This window comes from Hyperolius riggenbachi, chromosome 8, assembly GCF_040937935.1.
Source record: "Hyperolius riggenbachi isolate aHypRig1 chromosome 8, aHypRig1.pri, whole genome shotgun sequence".
Lineage (NCBI taxonomy): Eukaryota > Metazoa > Chordata > Amphibia > Anura > Hyperoliidae > Hyperolius > Hyperolius riggenbachi.
Genome location: NC_090653.1, coordinates 79968324 through 79987560, shown reverse-complemented (window position 1 = coordinate 79987560; position 19237 = coordinate 79968324). Strand labels below are relative to the sequence as shown.

The 19237-nt window shown below is 43.6% G+C and overlaps 1 protein-coding gene across 3 annotated transcripts in view; it reads left to right on the top strand.

Annotated features, from left to right (window-relative positions):
* SPTBN4 (spectrin beta, non-erythrocytic 4) overlaps positions 1–19237 on the top strand; it is a 265502-nt gene that overhangs the window by 61960 nt on the left and 184305 nt on the right. For all 3 annotated transcript variants that reach the window (XM_068250768.1, XM_068250770.1, XM_068250769.1), the window contains 8 exons: positions 1907–2019; positions 3673–3860; positions 7386–7503; positions 9373–9531; positions 9621–9923; positions 11120–11270; positions 14732–15045; positions 17578–18137. In XM_068250768.1, coding sequence (XP_068106869.1) covers positions 1907–2019; positions 3673–3860; positions 7386–7503; positions 9373–9531; positions 9621–9923; positions 11120–11270; positions 14732–15045; positions 17578–18137 — 1906 coding nt within the window. The remainder of the gene's footprint in view (positions 1–1906; positions 2020–3672; positions 3861–7385; positions 7504–9372; positions 9532–9620; positions 9924–11119; positions 11271–14731; positions 15046–17577; positions 18138–19237) is intronic.

Genomic DNA, 19237 nt, shown 5'->3' with positions numbered 1-19237 from the left:
CCTAACAGTTGTAACAACTGTCGCTGTGACTGTTAATCTGTGCTTTTTGCAGTCATGCAGTTATTGTACCGTACTCCATTGTACCGCAAAGCACCCTGCATTGCAGTGCAGCGAGTCGCGTTACAGAGCAGCCTTTACAACCACAAGGCACCACTGTGAACTGAGACAGGTCAATTCAGCACCCGCGCTGCGCCAAAGTGAACGCACGCTACAAAGTCAATATAATTTGAGTGTTGGCTCGGCAAAAGCCAGACCCCAAATTACAAGCGAAGGGAGGTAATTAGATAATCTGTAGGGGGAATATATTTTTTTACATTTCCCGAGATTTCTTAGCGTAGGGAGAACAGTCTTCTCCCTGCGCCTACAATGCGCGTGGCCAGAACATGTACTACTATGAACGAGGCCGAAAGGGCTGGTCAGGTCTGGGGCTCTGTTAATCAATCCCAGTTAGATGTAATACATTGCTTTTGTAAAATGAATAGTTAATAGGTTTGCTATGAATTGAGTCACTCACTTTGTATGGATGTAAGGGAAATATTTGCATATTCTCTCACTATCCTAAAAGTGTTGCATTATAACAGTAGCTTCTTGCTCACGGGAAGCTAAAAGTCCCCATTGTCCAGAATAGCGCTAAATTCCTAGGAGGGAATCAGGGTTATCGGTGCCAATCAGGGTTTCAATAGTAGACTGCTGCTGAGAGAAGACACTATCCAAAGTCCACAAATAAGTCCACAAATAATCAAATATAAATATTAGCACAGGTCACAATAATCATAAGGGAGTAACACACAGTCTCTTAGAACTTCACCATGGTGGTACTTGAGCTTTTATGCATTCCTGTGATCACCAACACCCAAAAGTTGAAAAGGGGCTTACCATGGGAACCCCATTAAAAATGTGTGTGTGTGTGTATGTGCTGGTCAACAGCCAATAAGACAAAAAGGAAAGCTGCCGCCTGTCTCCTTCCCTAATTTCCTGTTCTAAATGTCTCCCAGAATTCTCATATAGACCCTGAGTGATCACAAGGGCAGGAAGTAAGGTACGACAACAAAAAATTAGCAGAGTTTTTAACTCTTCCCAATTATATCAGAAATAGTGTTTTTAGTGCCCTCTAAAGTTGCGTGCACGCTCTGGCCCAAACTTGGCCAAAGTGGCCGATAACGACTACCTGTACTGAGAATCTAGCATGTGTCTAGCCGCCACCAATGCCCCCGACGCCTCGGCAGAAATCAGCCCAGCGATTTGATTTGGCCAAGGGCACTGTTCTCCCCACTCACTCCTCCTACTGTGACACACTCCTCGTACTCTGCTTCATCAGCCTCCCCCAGCATAGCAACAGAACGTGTCGACTTACAGCTTCACCCTGCAATGTCTCCCTAGGGTTCGAGTCCCAATCCATGGCAACCGACAAGTCCTGTTAGAGATCCTTTGGGTTAGGGAGTGACGAAAAAAATCAGTGAGGACAAGGCGCCAGTAAATGTCTGAAAGATGATATATCCCCTATCCTGTTGTGTTTAAAAATAACAATCAAGAGAAGAAGAATATGACCCCCAAAGTTGACAGGAAACTGTCAGGACAACACATTGTGGGAGGGATTTTCACCCCATTACTAGCCATACAGACCTCCCCTGATGAACTATTCTAGAAAAGTAAATACAAAATATTTCTTATAGGAAAGGGGTTATCAGCTACTGATTGGGATGAAGTTCAATCCTGGGTTAAAGTTAACTGCCTTGTTGTCGTGCTGATCAGTTGGATTCAGTAGTTTGTGATTCCTTTCCTGGAACAATGGAACCAGAGCTGTTCTACTTCAACTCCCTTGTTCTCCACCTATGTAATCAGGGTTATTGACTGAGAAAGCGTTAGAGGCATCACCTCTATCATATTGTTCATACTTTCATTCTAGATGTCAACACAGAGAATCCTGATGAAAAGTCCATCATTACCTACGTCGTGTCCTTCTATCACTACTTTTCCAAGATGAAGGCTTTGGCTGTGGAAGGCAAGCGTATAGGAAAGGTATGTTTTACCTATTAGCAGCAATAAGAAAACCCTTAAAGCTCAACCCCGTATAAAGTATATGAAAAGCTTTATCATGAACGTGACACAAACTTAGTTGCACAAGCCCAAATGTCACCCATAACCTCCCCTAAAACACAGTTCTGGCTTGTTAGTGCACTTTATCCATGTGACCTATTCATACATTAACTGTATGCTGTGGGCGTTGCTGGGAACACCCACATGAATGAGTGTTTTCTGTGCCCTTTCCTGTTTGATGCATGTTACTGTGGAGGTTGGTCTTCATGGGGTTCGTTGACAGCCATTTTTAATCAAGCTTACATTACCTTGGGCAATCCGCTGATTATGGTTTTGTGCTCTTATACATGTTGTGTTATCTGGAAATGTGTATTGCCATCACGCAGGGCACTGCAATATCTGAGGGGGTTGTTGTGTGCCCCTGAAACTCTTCCCCCTGCAAAGCTCCACCCCTGACTGATAAACTCCTCCCCAACAAGACTGTGTCTCTGCTGGTTGTTGCTGCCTAGTAGTGCTGCAGAGCTTGGAGCGGAGCACAGCTGGTTATTTACTCACCTGTCAGTATTCCAGCATCAGAGGTTCTCTATCAGCCTCTTATCCAGTGTCCCGTCTATGGCTCAGTGGTGTCTCTCAAAAGTGACACCCCTGTAGCCATGGAGATGTGACGCTGGATGAGAGGCTGATAGAATCCCTCTGACGCTGGAATGCTCCACTCCATGCTCTGCATGGGGAGGGGGAAGCACATCTGCTTACCTAATATGGATGTCAATACTTAGGAGAACTCATGGAGAAGCATGTGATCAGTTTACATTATGCATGCGATCAGCCAGATTATGTAGCCAACAGATTGAGAACACACTGAAAGAGGAACTGTAGTGAAAAAAAAACTTAATGACTAAAATTGTCTTCCTTCTCTTCATTCTGAAATTTATCACTGGGGGTGACCTCTTTAGGGTTAGTGAACAGGCTGCTACACTCACGTATATGACACATATGGGAGCAGGGAAATTCAAGCCAAAATGTCCAGTAAATCCAAAAAAATCCCGCTGCACCAAATGGAGACCTTTATTTGTAATCCAACATCAGAGTTGCAAGGAAAAGCTTTTCCTTGCAACTCTGATGTTGGATTACAAATAAAGGTCTTCTTTGATTATATCCCTCCATTTGGTGCAGCGGGATTTTTTTGGATTTACGGTGACATCTTTAGTTCTGCCAGGTGATCTGTACTGAAAGTTTGTTACTGAGAGTCCTATGCACAGAGGGAAATACTGCTTGCCTGGCAGTTGGAAAAAAAACTGTTATTTCCCACAGTGCACTGATGCACCCGATGATCAATGCGAGAAAAGGTAAAGATTTCTCATGGGAAAGGGGGTATCGGCTACTGACTGTGATGAAGTTCAATCCTTGGTTAAAGTTCCTCTTCAACAGATTGTTTAGGCGAGCAGTCAAACCTCATGGATATAGTAAAATTGTACAATCGAAATTGTATGCTTAGTACTTTATTCTGTCTTCAACTTTGTTGACATAAAGGCAAAAGTATTGAGTTTTTCCTTGATTTTTTTTTTTTTGTAGCATTTGGAGAGCCATAGGATGTGTATATCTGTCATTAAGGGTTTTGTTAACTATTACCTGTAGGTGCTGGACGAGGCCATTGCCACTGAGAAGGACCTCCATAGGTATGAAGTCTTAGCATCAGAACTCTTAGAATGGATTGAGAGGACCATATCGATAATCACAAACCAGAAATTTGCCAATTCCTTATTGGGTGTTCAGCAGCAACTGCAGGCGTTCACCACATACTGCACCACCGAGAAACCATGCAAGTGAGTTTGTGTTGTGTGCATTCTCTTCCCCATTGGTACATCTGCATCATTCACTTATTTTATGTACTGTTAGAATGTCTTAAAACCAGAGAAAAGGATATTACTCAAAACTGATACATCAATTGTTAGAGACTGACAGATAGCTGAGTCATTGCGGAAGATTTATCAATAGTGTCTGAGAGAAAATCTTATTAGGTTGAGGCTATTTTCACACCAGTAACCAGCGTTATAGGGGCGGTGTGATCTGATGATTGCATTGCACCGCAACGTTAAAAATCGGCTCTGGAGCTTACCGCAGCCATGCGCGGTAATCTCACTTCTAGCTGCAAGTCAAACTATAAGTGAGTCTCTCTAGCGCTCACTTCCTGTGGCCAAACTAAGAATTGCACGGAAGTGTATTGAAAAAATACGCTTCCGCGCATGCGCACCACAACGTGAAAAATGTTAACATGTCTGCATCGCCATTGACATACATGACTTCCAGTCACTGCCACAAATGTTACCTGGTAATGGGCTGTTACTTCGCTACAGATGCAATGCTTCCGAGGCATCGCATCACGCCGCGGCAGGTATGAAATGTCACAGACTTTCATTGCTTTAGCGTCACCCTGTGGTAAAATTGGATAATGCAATGAAAATGTCCTAGTGTGAAAAGCGCCTTATAGAAATCATACAAAACTGTCTCTACTAAAAGAGGAACTCCAGTGAAAATAACATAATGGAAAACATTGTCTAATTTTTACAATAATTATAAATAAATGATTTAGTCAGTGTTTGCCCATTGTAAAATCTTTCCTCTCCCTGATTTACATTGACATTTATCACATGCTGACATTTTTACTGCTGGCAGGTGATGTCAGTGGAAGGAGATGCTGCTTGCTTTTTTGGAAGTTGGAAACAGCTGTTATTTCCCACAATGCAACAAGGCTCCCACAGTGTGATGTCAGCACCTCAGTGCTGTGAGGCGCTGACATCACACTGTGGGAGGGGTTTCACCACAATATCAGCCATACAGAGCCCCCTGATGATCTATTTGAGAAAAGGAACAGATTTCTCATGTAAAAGGGGGTATCAGCTACTGATTGGGATGGAGTTCAATCCTTGGTCACGATTTCTCTTTAAGTAGATGCAGTTGTTTTTTTTTTTTTTTCATTGTTCCAAAAGTGGAGGAGATGGGTAGGATTCTCAGACCCGGTACAGTCTCTGAGAGTCTCTGAGAGAATCCTCTGAGTGAGGTTAAATGTATTTTGGCAGGTGTAACAGAGAAAAGGGGGACTTAATAGTATTTAAATGATATAAAAGCAGCAGTCAGAGCACCTAGGATGGCCTGAATGATGTCAATCAGTCCCGGATACTTACATTTTTATAAAAGCATGTGGCTCTCCTATTTCATAGTATAGCTGCTGGCTGGGCCGTGACTGACCTCTGTGAAAAAGAACTTTTAAATTTAATTGTGTGGGGAATGAAACACATGCAGCACAAGCTGACAGGTCAATCCCCAGAGTGGCAGATTTACACTAGTTTTAAAACTGATGTCAACCTCTTGTTTCAAAAACAAATTTGCACTGGTTTTGCACTGTTCTATCAGTACGACATTTCTGGAGATGCATGCAAAACTAGCGCAAAAGTCGGTACTTACGTACTATCTCGTCTGGAAAGTTTGGCAGCTGTTTGTTAAAGTTCTGTTTGATCCCCTGGCTAGATCTAACCATTTCTGGAAAGCTGAAAGTCCTGGCTTTCCTTTGCACTGAGTCCCGAGTCAATGCGATGCCCCATTTCCAAGTTAGGGGAGGGGGTTTGGGGGACGGGTGTCCCCTGCACTTTGCTGCAGAGAGCACAGTGGAATTGAGTCTCCTGCCCATGCCAGTAAGACAGAGAGGAGACGAGGGTACATAGCTGTGCTGCGCCTTCATCTGTAATGAGAGACCCAGGGCACTTGTTTTGAAGACACAGATTTCTGCTGCGAAGGAAATAGACCTACCGGTTGTGCTGCTTATCATCATGTCGATTTTGTCCCGTACTTCTGTAATTGCACTTTCTGCAGCCAAGTTCAGGGTACACCCCTCCTTCAAAACCCCATAACTTGGGAACTGAGCATCATACCGAATCGAGACCTGGTGCAACAGAAATCTGGGACTTTCAGCTTTCCAAAAATGGTCAGATCTTCCTGGCGGAGCAAACAGAACTTAACAAAAAGCTACCAAACTTTCCAGATGGGATAATACATAAGCACCCAAAAGTATTTTTTTGTAAGTGCATTTGCTATCCGAACACACGTTCTCCCAGTTGTAATTGATTAGGAAATAGGAAGGAAAAAAGAGTCGTAATTACTTTAACGAATTTGCCTCAGTGAGCAGTTTGTTTCTTCTGTTTGAGAAAGACCTCTGCACAAGAGTTTGCAGACTTGACCACCTGCCATGGCAGTTATAAGGAGTTCTGCTGCTGGTGCAGTTTATGTACTGCAGAGCATTCTTTATCACCTCTGTAGAAGGAACAGAGGAGACAGGCCAAAGAAGAGTGGACCGCAGGTAGTATCTCTGCCAGGATACTGAGCTGCTCCACTTCTCAAAGGACAAAAAGGTTATTTAATATGGTTGTCATATCCTCCTGAAAATAGTTTACAAGTGTGCCATTGTTCCAGTTCTCCAAACATATGTATCCGATGACTGGAGAACCCGTAGCTGCATGTTAGAAGAAAAACAAAACGTATGACATAATGAATTGTATGTGTAGTACAAATAAGGAATAGAACCTTAGTAGCAAAGAAAACAGGCTTATATTTTTAATTTCAGTTATATCGCTTTTTTTTTATTACATGATTATATATGCTGTTTACATGTAACACTCTGTATTTTAAACTATAAAACGGAGCAGTAAAATATTTTCTCAACCTGTCTCTCACTGTTTCTTTGTTGTTCAAAGTGTACCAGAGCCCAGGAATATAAAAAGATTTATACATACCTGGGGCTTCCTCCAGCCCCATCCACTCTGATCACTCCCACGCTGCCATCCTCTGCTGTCTGCAGGTTCTGAACCGGGACCCCAAACTTCTGTCAGTCGGAGCCAGTCTGACGTAAGAGAAGTGCGCCGTCTATGTATCTCTTCAGCGGCTGCTGGAGAGATACGCAAAGAGCGCACTTCTCCGACTGACGGAAGTGCGGGGACCCGGTTCAGAAGCTGCAGACAGCAGAGGATGGCGGTGTGGGAGTGATCGGAGTGGATGGGGCTGGAGGAAGCCCCAGGTATGTATTAATCTTTTTATATTCCTGGGCTCTGGTACACTTTAAGTGCTTCAGAAAATAGCACTGTAGCTGATCCAAGTTGGGTTGGAGAGGTCCAAGAAGCTCTTTTGCATAGATAACTGAAGTTTCTTAACTCTTCCTATACTGGAAAACAACAACTCTTTTCTTTGCTACTAATGTTCTATTTTTTAGCTGTACTACACATACAATTCATTATATCATAAGTTTCTTTTGGATTCCGGTTTGCTTTAGATCAGTCTGTTTACTGCTTTTGTCCAAATAGATTCCAGGAAAAAGGAAATTTGGAGGTTCTTCTGTTCACCATTCAAAGCAAGATGAGAGAAGAGAAGTGCAAAGTGTACCTGCCTCCGGAAGGGAAAACCATCTCTGATATTAACAAGGTTAGTCTCCCTGGCTAGTTTCCTTAAAGAAGTACCTTCATGCTAAGTTGACCCGATTCCCCCTCCCCTCGGCAGGCCGAATTATCTCTCCCGAACACAGTACAACATGACTGATCTCGCTCTTGCTCTTCCATAGTGCACCACATCTCGTCCCACTGCCGCCCTTCATAGTGACAGAATGCATCGCTTTTCCACAGGCTAGTGATGTGTTTGTACAGCCTCAGTCACAAACGTGTCTTGCAACAGTAATCTTAAGTGTGCACGAGGCTTAAGAGATGGTCACTACTGGGGAACGCACGCTCTCCTGGCAGCTGTAAAAGTTTTAGTGAATGGCCCACATAACTGACTTTGCCGGGGAATTTCTCCAGAGCGGCTGCTCCATATAGGAAAATGATGTGAGTGGCGGCATAGTCACCTATTCACCTCTGCTAACAATGGAAAATCCACGAGAGTGAAGCAGGCCTATAAGAAAAAAAAAATCGGCCCACTAAAGGTACCCATTAAGGGTTTGTTCACACTTACGTTTTTGCCCCTTTTTCAAGTGCAGGCGTTTTTCAAAATCGCCCATAAAACGCTTGTGCAATGAATCTTTATGAGAAGGTTCATATCAGCATGTTGTGCCCGCTTTGCGGTCGGCAAAGAGGTGCCTGTGCCATTTTTGGGGCATCTTTGCTATAATGAAAGGTAGAAGAAAAAACGCAAAATGCTCACAAAATCGCTTTGTGCAGCGATTGCGTTCGCGTTTTTGAGAATAAATACATTGTATTTATTCTTTTCCGGGTCAAAGAGTTCACTTCCTGATTTGAGGCCTAACACTGCAATTTTTAATGAACGATCGTATTTTTGTTCAGATCATTCGATAAAAAAAGATTTTCTTTGATCAACAGCATTATTGGATCCAAACTATTCGCAATATGAAAATTAGCAATGGAATAAAATGTGACTTATGGCATGTTATGAATAACATGGGATATTTGCTTAAATCAAGGTTTTTGCTTTTTGCTTTTTTTTGGGGTGGCGGTAGCAGTCTGTATCTATGGGGCCTTTACTGCTGTTAGTGCTTCCACCAAGAAAATGATTATTAAGTCGGATACACACTTTCAGTTTTGATTAGCCAATTTTACCACCTCCTTTGTAGCATGAGGATCAACTTATATTGAATACTATGAACAGATTGTGTAGGTAAACCCTCATGCTAAATGGAGGTGGTAAAATTGGTCAGTGATTGGCCAGTCATCATTGAAAGTGAGCACCAGACTTCACTTCCTATTCTGGTTACAGGGTTAGTAAAATCAGGCAGCAAGGGCAAAATCTCCTAAGTGAAGTATTCAAACCGCAATCAAATACATTTTTTAACCCTTCTCAACTATGTCCTAACTTAAAGGGAAACTGATGCGAGTAAAAATATTTAAAATAAACACATGACGTAGCTGCAAATTAATATAACATACTAACCTCATCATCAGTTCCTCTCAGAAGCTCACCATTTCCTTCTTACAGCGATCCCTTCCAGTTCTGACAAGATTTTGTAAGAACTGAAATAAACCAGTTGCTGTCAGTTATATATCAGCAGCTGTCAGTTACAACTGAATGTGCAAGGTAATGTCCATGTTTCCCTATGGCTCAAGTTGGTGATATTATAGTTTAACAGTGTGCTGACCAGGAAGCTGTTATGGGGTAATGGCCATTTTTAAAATGGAGGATGGAGAATTCCATTGATCACATGGGATGCAGGAGAGGAGAAAGAGATTGAGAAGTAGACTACACAGGAGGGAAGTATGATCTGTGTATTGTTGTTTGTACTTTTTTATTTTCAGTTCAGGTTCTCTTTAATAGTCGTTTATCAACACAAGACATTTTGCGTTCTAGGCTTGGACCCGGCTAGAGAAAGCTGAACATGAAAGGGAAGTTGCTTTGCGCAATGAGCTTATCCGCCAGGAGAAGCTGGAGCTGCTGTCTCAGAGGTTTGACCAAAAGGCGGCCATGAGGGAGGCGTGGCTGACTGAGAACCAGCGTCTTGTCTCCCAGGTAACGGGCTGCTGCTGCTCTTTATCCTTTATACATGATTGTTCCTAGACAGAAGAAGGAATTATTTTATTTAATTTTTGTCTCCTCAGGATAACTTTGGGTATGACTTGTCTGCAGTGGAGGCTGCCATGAAGAAACACGAGGCTATTGAGGCCGATATTTCCTCCTATGAGGAGCGGATTCAGGTGGTGGCTGACCTGGCACAGGAGATGGAATCAGAGGGATATTATGACATCTGTAGAATTTCAGCTCAGAAAGACAATATCCTGAGACAGTGGAGTCTACTGAAAGACCTGCTGAGCTCTCGGAGGAGGAGGCTGGAGCGCAACCTGGCACTGCAGAAAATATTCCAGGAGATGGTGTACATGATTGACTGGATGGATGAGATGCAGGTAATAATGCCAGAGAAGTGCTGCCACCAGGAGAGGCCACAGTGTCTGAATCACATGTGTCTGTGCTGCCAATGAGAGGGCAGGTTACGAGGAGAACCAAAACACCTGATTGGCTGTCATGCAACAATTGTCTAAAGGTGGCCACTAACTATCCAATTTCTAGCAAAAAATCATTAGAGCGATCAGATAATTCTGATCGGCAGTGAAATATCGTAATACATCGTCCACTACACCATCAATGAACCAATCTTTGCTTCCTATCTATCACATCCAGCAAGAAAATCCAAATTTTGGTTTGGCGAAAATCCAATCTGGACTGTTTTTATAATTGTTCGTAATTGATTGTGCCCATCAATGGAGATTATTTACAACCAATCCGATCAGAATTATCTGATCATGCAAACGATTTTTCGCTAGAAATTGGACACTTTTTTTTTTTTTTAAAGCGGCAATCCTTGCCAAAAGTGACAAACAACTGAAAAAAGAACACATTTCTCTAGACATCCCCCCTGGAAACAATAATGTCCCACACTTTAAACCCATTAGCAGCTTCAATAGAGTTAATCCATTTTGCCAGACGTGCGCTGCTTTTGACCTCAGTCTGCAGAACTCATTGTGCTGTAAATTCTTGGAATGCTTTGATCTCTCTCTCTCTAGCAGAAAATATAAACTGAAAGCAGAAGTCCTCTGTTATTGTCTCACACTGCCCCCTAGTGACAAGTAGCCATAAATACACATCACAGAAGTACCAAATAGAAGCAGGGAATGGTAACAAAGAAGAAATAAAAAAAAATGCACTAAAAATAAATTGACCTGGAGGACTTGCAAGCCTCTAAATAAATTGGCTGCTAAAGGGTTAAAGTAGCGATCTATCAAGGGGTGTCCCTTCTTTCTGATAATAATGGGGAAAAAGTAGTGACCAAAGGAAACTGGCAAACCCTCATAACAATGGCCATGATTTCAGCTGATCACCACTCATATGAATATGGCAATATGTTGATGGACAGCCTAATGAGTTGTCTCCACTGTGTTTTGCTTGAGAGGCAGCACCATTAGGTGTGTGCAAGGAGCAGAAATCTGTAACAGCCAATTAACAATGACTGACTTGATTAAAGTGAAATAGTTTTGGTTCCATCACTTTTCACATCATCGTTCTTATTTCCATCATTCTTATGAAGTGAATTGGTGTCTTCTAGGTTCCATTGTCCTCTAAAGATTTTGGAAAGCACCTGCTGGAAGTAGAAGATCTGCTGCAGAAGCACAGCCTGCTGGAGGCTGACATCACTGCCCAGACTGAGAGAGTCCATGCCTTAAACCAGTCCGCCCTGAAATTCACAGAATATTCAGGTAACCAGAGCAGGATGATCCACCAGGCAACCTAGGCCGGTGCCTGGGGCCTAGTGGGTTTCAGGGGGCCCAACTCCCACTTTCTCTGTCCCGTTACCAACCTCAGATTGCCAAAAGGACCATCAGCATAAGACAATGCTACTACCTTGCCTAGGGTCCCATTTTATCCTAATCCATCATTGCAGGTGACGCAAGAAGGGTAAAACATTTGCCCCATTGTGTGCTTGTGTATACCTGCTTGCCTCTCATTTGCCGCCCTCTCCTCTGCTAACCAGATTCAGTACGCCTAGTTCACCCTGCTTAACCTACACAGCTTGGGAGTCTGCGAGTGGGACTCCTGCATTGCATTGCCTATCCAGTGATTGTTTTGCTACAGGGCGCCTGCCACTGCATCGGACTGCTTCAAGTATCTCTTCCGTGCTATACATAGTGACATTCTGTTTTGATCTCACAGTTATAGCCATTCAACTAGTATCACCATTGAACTTTTGGGTCCTCGCTCCTTGGTCTTGTGGGTTTTATTGGTGGGTGGGATTTGATATTTTGTCTGACATCCAGTTATCAATTTTATCAGATTTTTGATATAATAAAGTGAAGATCTTTTTGCCAATTTCATGCTTATCTAGCTTTGGTTTAGTCTCGCTTTGTGCATTACCCTCCACTTTTATTTGCCCCATTGTGTGTGCTTACTCTGCAAAGGAGACTTTCACAGCTGTGTTTTCTGCAGCTTCAGTTACATGCAAATAGCCTTACTCCATTTACAGAAACGTCTGAGTATAGTTTCATCGAAGCCAGGATGAAATCCTATAGCCTGTTATTACATGCCATTGTTTTGATTGGATAATAAACATATCGTCTTAAAACTGCTATATAGAAATATAGGTTATACCATGGGTATTAAGTGGGCCGTAATTGTTTACTGGGACCTTGTCGCAGGCCAACCTCAATGTCTACTGGTCACCTTCATCCCTTATAATTCATCCCTTATAAAGCTCCCTGGTTTCTAGTGGTCCTCCCTCCCGTATACAGATCCCTGGTGTCTAGAGGCCCCACCCTCCACTATACAGTTCCCTAGTGTTTTGTGCTTTTCCCCTACCTCCCCCATATGGCTTTCCTGGTGTTCTGGGGCTTCAGCTCCAATATTGTTTCCTTGGTGGTCTAGAGTGGGCCAAATATAATGCAGAGTGGGGAAAACACTCTTGAGGGCCAAATGTAATGGCTCTGAGGGTCATGTTTGGCCTGCGGGTGGAGTTTGACATGTATGGGTTATACTCTCTGACCCTAATTATGGCTTGTATACATTTTGAATACAGCAGCTCAGAGGTCCACCCTAGTTTTACCTGAGATCTAAATTGATTGTATTTACATGATTCCCTTGTGAAGAGGATTGAGCTTGGAGCATTTTAGGCTGTAAGAGGGCTTTCTCCTGCTGGGAAGCTGGTTCATTTCTAAATGCAATTGCTACCTACGATGTGCATTTTTTAAATAAACACTGAAGAAGAACGGATTTGAACATAAATAGTGGAAATATTTTTTTTTCAAGGGGATCAGCGTCTGCATTGCACTGCATTAAACAGACCAACAACAGCGGAAGTAGCAGTTTGATCAATTTTCAATTAATCTATTTGATTGAATGGGGGAGGGTGATCACTGCTACCTGGTCAAATGTCTGTCTGATCGGGAAGTGATCAATTACTAACCAGTTCAGGCTACTTCTTAACATGTTTTGTGTCAGATTTTTCTCTCAGAAAATTCGCATTGATTTGGCAACTAATGTTAATGAATGGGGCTGCTTCCATTCAATGTGAATTTTCGTATGCGTTCATACGCGTGAAGAAATCTGAGGTCCTCCATCATTTTTTCAGACATTACGTACGATTCGCGTACAATGCTTTGCATAGGCAACGCAAATTCGCATTAGATCCATGGTTACAGGAAGTTGTCAACAGTCATGACTAAGCTGTTACTAGACAGATTATGTTTATTTAACGAATGTGAATTTTTGCGTACGAGAATTTGCATAAAAACGTGTAAAGATTTACATGTGAATGTTCACAAAGCAGAAAAATCTTACACGATTTATTGCAGGCGAAAATGTCGCGCTACAGTGGAAACGTAGCCTTAGGGTTTGTTGTTCGTTGTATATTCATACAGGTGCATTGTTGGAACCTGGGGACTGAATTTAATATAGCCAGAGGTTTACAGTATCAGAGTTTACTATAACAAGACTCTATTGTAGAATGAAACTCCAAGAGTAAAAACACATAGTGATTATCATTATGGGCAGGCAGATCTCTAAACCGTGGTCTCAGGTGAAGGTTTGCCCATCTTTGATCAGCAATCCCAAGCTCAAGAATAAATGTAAAAAACTACCTAATCTGGGGGGCTAGCCGGGTCAGTTAGAGCCTCTTACTGCGGCTCCCCGCCCCTCCTGTGGCCAGCAATCAGTCAGTTTTGTTTTTAGTGACCCTGGGTCATAAGGCTGCAGCTTGCCTCTGCTTCTCCTCACAGAGCAGAGAGGTGGGAGAGAGCTGCAGAGGGGTGGGATAGAGGCAAGGAGAGGCTCAGAGGGAGGGATAGAGGCGGGAGAGAGATGCACAGAGGCAGGGAAGAGGCTGCAGGAGGAGCTAAATGGGCGTTTTGCAGAAGTGCCTCTCTTGCTAAGGACGCCCCTTACCCTAGTTATCTAGCGACAATCCTTTTGTCTGCATTTTCAGGGGCCCACGGGGAGAGAAGAGTGGGGCAGAGATCGGCGAACAGATGACAGTCATGTCATTAAAGTGAATGGGAACCGCATTTAAAAAAAAAAAAATGAAGCAAATACTTACCTAAGGAGAGGGAAGGCTCTGGGTCGTATAGAGCCTTCCGTCTCCTCTCTCGGTGCTCTCTATCCTGTGCTGGCTCCCCCCCATTTCAATCTCCCGCCGAAAGGGTATTTAGAAGTCTTCGGGAGCCGTGTCCTCCTGAAGACGTCTGGCTCCATACTGCACAGGAGTGAGTGTGCAAGAGAGCGTGCTTGCGCAGGCGCAGTACAGGGCCGCCCTTCTTCAGGAGCACTCGGGCTCCCTGAAGACTTCTGATGCCTCCTACTGCCGGGTAAAGCAGTATTTGACTAATTTAGTCAAATACTGCTACCGGGCGAGCCGGCACCGGAACGAGGGGACCAGGAGAGGAGCAGGAAGGCTCTATACAACCCAGAGCCTTCCCTCTCCTTGAGTAAGTATCTGTTTCATTTTTTTTAAATGCGGTTCCCGTTCACTTTAAGCAAAGAACATGCCTCTGTGTCCCATTTGTATTACAAAAAAAACTGCCGCAGTTACACTTTAAGTTTGGACTGTGACATTACTGTAATGCATGTAATATTCTTTCACTATTAAACAGTATTTTAGAAGATTCATTATGAACTGTGTTATATCACTCTTTATTGAGAGGTCATTACATTTGTTTTATTGATTACACAGATTACCAGCCCTGCGACCCTCAGATTATATGCAACCGCGTTCAGCATGTCAAGAGCTGTTTGGAGGGGCTTCGGCAACTTGCGGAGAAGCGCCGAGGGGAGTTGGAGGAATCCAAGCACCTGTGGTGCTTTCTGCAGGAGGTGGAGGAGGCTGAGGGTTGGATTAGAGAAAAGGAGCAGATTCTGTCAGCTCCACAAAGCTATGGAAAGGATCTGAGCAGTGTTCTGCGTCTCCTGAGCAAACACAAGATCTTGGTGGGGGAACTTGGAGGGAGGTTTTCCATGCTGCAACAGACTCTTCAAAAGGGGGAGCAGGTAGGTACTTACTAGTAGCTTATCAGTACAGTAACGCTGTAGTCATAGGTTGCAAGATACTATCCAATATATACATGTGAGAGGGTTTCTAACATTTGGGTTGCCTATGGTGTCAGTAATATAACATCTTATTTTTGTAAAAGCTACACACCAGTGAAAGCTATGGTAATTATGTTTATGAAATTTCTTCCCAAAGTTCACATTAGTCAGTAGGGATTTTCATTGAAGTGCAAATCCATTTTAGATGATTGAAAATTCTGCTAATTATGAAAATCTAAAATGTAAATGTATTAATCCAATCTTGCAGTGAAAGCATGTGGTTGGTTCAGTTTCATGCTGCATAGATTTGCAGTAAAATTTGCATATGGTAATTCTGCATCAACTGGCATATTTCAAGCCAAGTAGAGTTGGCACAGAGCCAAAACTTTATACTTCAAGTGAATGTAAAAAGAACAAAACAAAATCATGTACTTGCCTATGGAGGGGGAAGGCTCTGGGTCCTATAGAGCAGGGGTCCCCAACCTTTTCCGGCCCGGGGACCACTTTCTGACCAATTTTTTTTTTCGGGGACCGCTGGGAGGGGGGGGGGGGAACGTGTGTGTGTGTGGACGTTGGGTGCACGTCCTAGTGGACAGTGGAGCGGGTTACGGGGGGGGGGGGGGGGGGCTAGGGTGCAGTGGCATAGCTAGCATACTTGCCCCAGTATAGGGAGTTTAGTTGCCCCAGTATGGCTAGTATAGTGCCCAGTATAGTGCCCCAGTATAGCCAGTATAGTGCCCCAGTATAGCTAGTATAGTGCCCAGTATGGGTAGGTGGTGCCCCCCGCCCGTCCCCGCCGCTGTTATTACCTTAACAGCGGCCGCTCTCCCCTCTCTGGCGAGTGTACTTATTCCAGCAGCGTATCTCCCGGCTGCTGTCTGTGGTGCGGCAGGAGGCAGGGCAGCGGCTTCCTGTAGCGGCGATGTGTATCGCCGTTGCTTTGGGAACCGAGCCCTGCTTCCTGCCGCATCACACACAGCAGCCAGGAGATACGCTGCTGGAATAAGTAAAGTACACGCATATTAGGAAGCGGCCGCTGCTAAGGTAATAACAGCGGCGAGGGGGGTTGGGGGGGGTGTCAGAGGACAGTCCTGCGGCCCAACTGGGAACGTGCCGCGGACCACAGGTTGGGGATCCCCGCTATAGAGCCTTCCCAGTCCTTTCGCTGTCCCCTTTTCCAGCACTGTCACCCCTGGGCTCCCGAAGACTTCTGAAGCCTCCTGCAGCAGATTGGAACGGCTGTGATGATGCTCGAATGAGGGGATTGTGAGAGGAATGAGAAGGCTCTATAGGACCCAGAGCCTTCCCTCTCCTTAGGTAAGTATCTTTTTTTTCTTTTCATATACATTAGTTTTAATACATTTTAGATGTATGTGGCCAAGGCATATGGGAAAACCAAGAGGCCTAAAGGTGTCCACGGCAGGCAGAAGTAGTTTTATACTAAAACGCCTTTAGACGTCTATGGTGTATGGGTGCGGATACACAGAAACTCCTATAGATGTCTATGGCAGTCTAACGGTTAAGTGTCAGCAGGGAGGCCTGCAGCAGACCAAGGGGAGGTAAAATCCAGGAACTTTATTTGGAACATCCAACAGACGAGGCAGCTGACGCGTTTCAGACACACAGGTCTTTAGTCATAGCTTGCCTCGAACAAACGGGGAGTGACACATACAAAAGTCTCTGCCCATTTTGGGCTGGGCCATACACATGACAGGAAACAAAATAGGCCAACACCAAAAGACCTATAAAAAACATGGACTGGAGTTCATACTAGACATATAAAATAAATACAATGTCACATTAATACAAAAGATTAAGCCATCAGGTACCCTAGTACCCAAATTAAAGATCCATTTAGTAAACATAATAAAAATTTGTGATAAAAATCCCACACGCACCGAGCGGACTTGTACGCAAAACTTCCTTGCTTTTCTAAAAGATAAGCAACTGCATAATACTGTAGCTACAACAAATGTTTGTTATGTAAAATAAATGGATCTTTAATTTGGGTACTAGGGTACCAGATGGCTTAAATGTGGGGTCTTGATTTTTTGTAAGAATGTGACACTACATTTATTTTATACAGTATGTCTAGTATTGACTCCAGTTCAATATCTTTTATAGATCTTGGTTGGCCTATTTTGTTATCTGTCAGGTGTATGGTCCAGCCCAAAATGGGCGGAGTCTTTTCTATATATGTCACTTCTCATTTGTTTGAGGTGAGCTATGTGACCTGTTTGTCTGAAATGTGTCAGTTGCTGCCTGTCTATTGGATGTGCCTTATTTCCTAGATTTTACACCTTGGTGTTCTGCGGGCTTCCTTGCTGACAATGTATGTATTGCCCTGTAGAGAGTTTTTTTTTTGCCAGGCACCAGTAAAAAAGGAGAAAGCGTGTTGTAGCGGTCTGCTACAATCTGATAGTAGGCATTGGGCAGCAAAGACCATTTTTCTTCTTACTGAGCAAATTAGATCAAATGTATTCTGTTTCCAAGGTTCTAACGAAGAGGAGGAGAGGAATGTCTGGACTCCGTCAGCGAATGCAAGAGGTAAAGCAGAAGTGGGAGAACCTTGAGAAGGCAGCCAGTGCCCATCAGATGAAGCTCCAGGAGGCCTCAAACTTCCACCAGTTCAATGCAGATACCATGGAGCTTGCAGGTTGGCTGCAGGATACCTATCGTCTGGTATCCAGTGATGACTTTGGCCATGATGAGTATTCTACGCAGTCTTTGGTCAAGAAGCATCGTGCTGCCAGTGAAGAGATAGAAAAACACAGAGCAACTGTGCTTGGGTTGAGAAAACTGTTGTCCGAACTGGGTTCTGAGTACCGGGACCAGGTGGATGTTCAGATCAGCATAGTGGAGGTGGAACAGCTCTATGGGGAAGTGGTGGAAGTCGCTGCCCTGAGAAGTCAGTGGCTTCAGGATGCTTTAGATGTTTATAAAATGTTTGGAGAGGTTAACTCCTGTGAGGTGTGGATAGATGAGAAGGAGCAGTGGCTGATGAAGATGGATATCCCTCAGAGGCTGGAGGATGTGGAGGTGGTTCAGCACAGGTGAGAATTTCCTCAGTGACAATATTATGCTCATTGTAACCTGCTTTCATTGAGGCCAGGTTTCAGTGTCCACTTTTTATCTATCCTGTAGAGAGGGTAAAATATACAATGCACAATTGATTTGCTCTTACTGTGAGTTCTGAGTATGTCGTACAAATAATTTAAGCTTAATTCCAAGAAAATATAACTTTAACCTTTCCTTCATGCCACTCATTTCCCTTAGCAATAGTAGTACTAGCTGTCAAGAATAATTTTTTATAAAGCAGAAATACTTTATTCCAAGTCTTTGCTTATCAATCACATTATAGCCGATGTTCACACCGTTTAGGCCCAGATGTTTGTCACCCTGTTTGCAACAGCCCCTTGCCATATTTTACTTTAGGGCCTTGTGCCATCCACCTGCAATACAGTGCCCCACATCCAATCAGGTCAGGGTAGGCGGAGGAAGATTCCATTGGTCTTTACATGAAGAACCTTCTCCTTTGTCTTAGGAAGAGAAAATAGCTCCCGATCATTCAGATTGCAACAGGTTTACCTGCAGCTAGAGGCTTTGGTTGTTTGAATTTAAATTCACATTTGGCTGTAAGCAATAATCCTGTAATAATCCTAACATTTGTGTAGCAGTTTTCTCCTGTCGCACTCAAAGCACTCATGAGCTGCAGCCACTAGGACACACTCAAGAGGCCACCCTGCAGTGTTAGGGAGTCTTGCCTTGCACTACTTATTGAATAGGTACTGACCCTAGCTAGGATTTGAACCCTGGTCTCCCATGTCAAAGGCATTGCCCTTAACCATTACACTATCCAGCCAGTTAAATGAAAATGAGAAATGATGGTTCACTTAATCAAGCTAATAAAAATTGCCCTATGTCATATACAGGTAACATACTGTAGGAGTTTCTATCAGGTTTCTGTCACGTGTGAGAACAGGTCTTCACTCTCAGCAAGGAGTGGACATTTAGAATAGATCTCACACACATATAGTCTGCTCCTAGCTTGTCCTGTTGTTTCAGCCACATGCTGAAAGCCAGATACTTTGCTGTGCAAGGAATGCATAGTGGAATGGAGATTGTCCCCAATTATTTTAACCAAGAATTTACC